Source organism: Fragaria vesca, linkage group LG6, assembly GCF_000184155.1.
Source record: "Fragaria vesca subsp. vesca linkage group LG6, FraVesHawaii_1.0, whole genome shotgun sequence".
Lineage (NCBI taxonomy): Eukaryota > Viridiplantae > Streptophyta > Magnoliopsida > Rosales > Rosaceae > Fragaria > Fragaria vesca.
Window position 1 is genome coordinate 8,563,964 of NC_020496.1, and position 4,759 is coordinate 8,568,722.

At 37.5% G+C, this 4,759-nt stretch overlaps 2 protein-coding genes across 2 annotated transcripts in view; both read right to left on the reverse strand.

The window, feature by feature from the left end:
* Nucleotides 1–406: 406 nt before the first annotated feature.
* Nucleotides 407–1,078, reverse strand: LOC101306843 (putative receptor protein kinase ZmPK1-like). The gene is made up of 2 exons (XM_004305132.1): nt 781–1,078; nt 407–624 (listed from the first exon to the last, which is right to left on the reverse strand). The coding sequence occupies exons 1-2, from the start codon at nt 1,076–1,078 to the stop codon at nt 407–409; spliced, it is 516 nt and encodes a 171-aa protein (XP_004305180.1).
* Nucleotides 1,079–4,637: 3,559 nt separating this feature from the next.
* LOC101307139 (putative receptor protein kinase ZmPK1-like) overlaps nt 4,638–4,759 on the reverse strand; it is a 2,419-nt gene continuing 2,297 nt past the window's right edge. The window contains exon 2 of the mRNA XM_004305133.1: nt 4,638–4,754. Within this exon, the coding sequence (XP_004305181.1) occupies nt 4,638–4,754 (117 nt within the window). The remainder of the gene's footprint in view (nt 4,755–4,759) is intronic.

Consider the following 4,759-nt stretch of genomic DNA (forward strand, 5'->3'; position numbering starts at 1 on the left):
ACAAATAACCGTAGTAATACTACAATACAGACGAGAAAAGTTTTAAAAGAGAGATTAAAAAAACATTAACACGTCAAACAAGAGACGTTATAACATATTTCAGACGATAGACAGTGGCAAATATTTGTTGTTTAATTTGTTTTCAACGACATAGAACCGTCGTCGTAACTGTTTCTAACTACAAAAACTTTAATTTTGTTACGAATGTAGGTGCATACAGACGACAGTTTCTTATATACAATCTGTCGTCGAAGTTGTATCAGACGTCTGACGAGGTCCGTCGACTGAATGCTTATCAGATGACTGCTGGATAGACGACAGCCGAAAAAGTATTCAGACGACCGACTTAGCAGATCGTCTGAAGCTAAAATTGACGTAGTGATAGCTGTAGACATCTGCCTTTGCATCAATTTTCAGATTCACCATCCACTCTGGAGCCATATATATAACCTCTGGTGCCACGAACTTTCGAAAATCCAACTCCTTCATCATGAATGTCTTTGAACAACTTAGACATGCCAAAATCTGCCACCTTAGGTTCAAGATAGTTGTCTAACAGTATATTTTGAGACTTTACATCACAGTGGAGTACCCATTTGCGGTGCCTAATGCAATCTTGTACCGCTTTTCCAATCCAAGTTCAACATCTGAGAACAAGAGTTCATCCAAGGATCCATTTCTGTCTCCTTTAATTGTTCCTCAACACCAAGTTTCTTGTTTCAAGAAGCTGAAGTTCCATGACTTCCTTAGAGAATGTGTTGGTTGACCACATGACTGAACCTTGTGCATCAGTCAAAACCAGGTTGCCATTTCCATGGAGGGTTAGCTTCGAGCCTCTTTTGTTGACAGGATTATCTCGGTTAGCCATCCAGACAACTGTTTTATTGACAGTATTGGTGAACCAAATTGCATAACAGGAGGCATTGGCGCCAACTTTGTAAAATCCACTAGAAAAGGTTCCACTTGGTGAAACCAAGAAGTTCCGTTGCTTTAAGCTTGGCAACCCTTCTAACTGTGCTCGACTCCTAGCAAAGGTTGCTGCAAATAGCAAAAGAAGAATATACTTGGAAATATTCATGGTGGATTCTTTTGAAAATGCTTTAGCCCTGGAGATATGGCAGTTGGCCAATCTAGGCTTATAAGGTAGATTTCTTTGCAATCTGGGTGAGATTATACAAATGGTGATATAAAACAAAAATGGGCCAAATTTAGACAGAAAAAAATAAAAGTAATGAAGCGGCGAATAATAAAAAAAAAATGTGAAGATCGGTAATTCTCGAATCATGAGGTTACTAGCCGCTTGAATATTCAAGAAGATGTTGTTTTGGACTTTTCGGGTTTGTCATGCAAAATATGTTAAATATGATTTGGAGTAACTTTTGACTAGAACATCTGTTTAGGATGCATGATACCTTTCCGGAATGAGAATGACAAAATCTACAAGACTCATTTTAGAGAACCCTATCAGATTTAAGCCAGAAGATGTCTTTCTGTTGAGATATCAATCCCACATCGGGAATATGGGATCTTGCCTGTGGGTTTATAAATGTTTGGGCCACTTCACCCATAGCCAATTGGTTTTGGATGTGAACCCCATACTATTTTATCATGGTATCAAAACGGGTTACCCACGTCCACGTGTGAAGCCCAAAGGCCACAAGCACTCCACGTCATCTCAAATGTTGTCCACATGTTAGGCTTGAAAATTCGTCACACGTGCGGGGGTGTGTTGAGATATCAATCCCACATCGGGAATATGAGACCTTGCCTATGGGTTTATAAGGGTTTAGGCCACTCCACCCATAACCCATTGGTTTTGGATATGAACCCCAAACTACTTATCACTTCTTAACTGTCCGATTCGGCATTTAGTATTATTTTAGGTTTTTAGTTTATTTTGGATTTTGTTTTCTTTTAACCTATGGGCTTTTAGGCTTGGTTGTTAGTTGTCTTAGGGTTTAGTTTCTCCTATACAAAGACCTTTAATTGGTTGTAGTCGTCAGCTTTCATATTAATAAACTTTTGAGTTATCTCAAATTCTTCTATCTCTCGTGGATTTGAGAAAATCGATTTGTGGATTCAAGTCACCGTTGGTGGATTCTAACGTTATATTTCCGCTGCATCAATTGGTAATCAGAGCAGGTCTATTCCTATGGTTATCAATCTGTATTCATGGTTGATCAAGTTCCTGTTACATGCCAACCTCAACGACGTTGGTCGTAGAGTATCTATCCAAAATTAAAAAGGAACACACCAAGGGATTCGCCCTAGCTAGGTTAGGCTCATCAATTCAATTCAAAAAGAAGAAGAAGAAGAAGAAGAAGAAGAAGAATTAAAGAGGAACATACCAAGGAGCAGGTCTATTCCTGTGGTTATCAATCTGTATTCATGGTTGATCAAGTTCCTGTTACATGCCAACCTCAACGACGTTGGTCGTAGAGTATCTATCCAAAATTAAAGAGGAACACACCAAGGGATTGTGGTTATCAATCTGTATTCATGGTTGATCAAGTTCCTGTTACATGCCAACCTCAACGACGTTGGTCGTAGAGTATCTATCCAAAATTAAAGAGGAACACACCAAGGGATTCGCGCTAGCTAGGTTAGCCTCATCAATTCAATTCAAGAAGAAGAAGAAGAAGAAGAAGAAGAATTAAAGAGGAACATACCAAGGGATTCGCCATTAAAGAGGAACATACCAAGGGATTCGCCCTAGGTTAGCCTCATCAATTCAATTCAAGAAGAAGAAGAAGAAGAAGAAGAAGAAGAAGAAGATGATGATGATGATGAAAGATATCATGGAACGTTGGATATTCACATCGCCAGATTACGACGACTTTCAACAACATGTTTCATCAAAGACAATGTATGGTCAGCAATAATTGACAGCAGCCTGCAAGAGAATTTTGTAGCAAGTAAGGTTGTTGATTACCTTCAATTACCGATAGTCAAGCTGAACGATCCATATTGCATTGATGGTCATGCACATGTAATAAAGGTTTGTAAAGTTCCCATCTATATAGGAGAATTTTAGAACGATGATGGATGTTACTTGTCATGTGATTGACATGGACGACGTTGATGTGTTTTTTGGAAAACCATGGCATGAAAACGTCCATGTTGGTTATTGCAAAGATGGTACATATTTATTCAGGAAGAAGTTGTGCAAGATCAAAATCAAGCCTGCAAGAAGTTGCGCAAGACCATCCTGAGGTGTGTGAAAATAATGATGAAGAAGTCACTTTGGAGATTAAAGAAGAAATTGTTCTTGTTGAAGAAACCTTGCAGCCTCTGATATATCAATCAGAAACAATTGTGATTCAAGGTTGCAATATTCATGAGAGCCGAGAAGAATTTGTTCTAGTTGCATATGACAAACTCATCTATGGTGTTGGGTTCATGGTTGTGTCATTTAAGTTCGTAGAAGAGCACGCTTACCAACCACAGGTTCAATTGTTTAATTTATTATTAAGTTTCTCTTCTACAAGTTTTTGTTTTGCATTCAAGTTGAACTCGAGGTCGAGTTCTTTCGTAGTGAAGGAGACTAATGTTGAACAAGAATGTGCCAAATGACCCAAATTCAGACAGAAAAAATTAAAAGTAAGAAAGCGGCGAATAATAAAAAAGAATGATTTAAAGATCGGTAATTCTCGTATCATGAGGTTGCTAGCTGTTGGAATATTCAAAAATATGTTGTTTTGGACTTTTCGAGTTTGTCGCGCAAAATCTGTTAAATCTGATTTGGAGTAACTTTTGGTCAGAACGTCCGTTTAGGATGCATGATGCCTTTCCGGAATGGGAGTGACGAAATCTACAAGACTCACTTTAGTGACCCCTATCAGATTTAAGCAAGAAGATGTCGTCTTAACTGTCTGATTCGGCGTTTAGTATTATTTTAGGTTTTTAGTTTATTTTGGATTTTGTTTTCTTTTAACCTATGGGCTTTTAGGTTTGATTGTTAGTTACCCTAGGGTTTAGTTTCTCCTATATAGGGACCCTTAATCGGTTGTAGTCGTCAGCTTTCATATTAATAAACTTTTGAGTTATCTCAAATTCTTATAGTAGATTCCAAATTATCTCTCGTGGATTTGAGAAAATCGACTTGTGGATTCAAATCACCGTTGGTGGATTCCAACCTTATATTTCCGCTGCATCAGATGGCTTTTTTCAGGTATCCAAAAGAAATTGAGTTTTTCCAGATCACAATAGAATTAATGTTACATACTTGCATTATTATGATCAACTGTTCTATTAATTTTCTTTCCATTAATTTATGAGATTCAATGACTCGGTCATGTTTGCCAGGTCTGTTTTAAACATGCTTTCCATAATGAATGTACGTAGCATCCAAAACATTTGCAAATTTATATCTTATGAGTTATGACTCGGCTACAAAGCATCCAGAAATAAGCATTCAGTAATTTATTTATTTTCCAGAAGAAAACAAATACATAATGGCAAATCCTACAGGATGCAGTTCAAGTAAAATTTTACAGATGCACTTGTAGGCTTGCAGGCAAATCTATTTATTTTACAGATGCACATTACATTCATCTTCACATTCTAGCAAATCTTGTACTACTGAATCCATTGTTGGTCTTTTGTTCCTATCTTCTTCCAGACAAGAAATACCAATCTTAACCATCTTTTCTGCTTGTTTCCTGCTGAACTGCCCTTTTAATCTTGGATCCAACATATCCTCTATCCATGAATTTTCTCCAGATTGAATCTTCCTTTTCACTATCCTCACACACCTAGT

Coding starts and splice junctions, on each gene's coding strand:
- LOC101306843 (XM_004305132.1), bottom strand. CDS start 1,078: ATGAATATTTCCAAGTATATTCTTCTTTTGCTATTTGCAGCAACCTTT. Junction 625..780: donor GGTTTTGACTGATGCACAAG/GTTCAGTCATGT, acceptor GGATTGGAAAAG/CGGTACAAGATTGCATTAGG.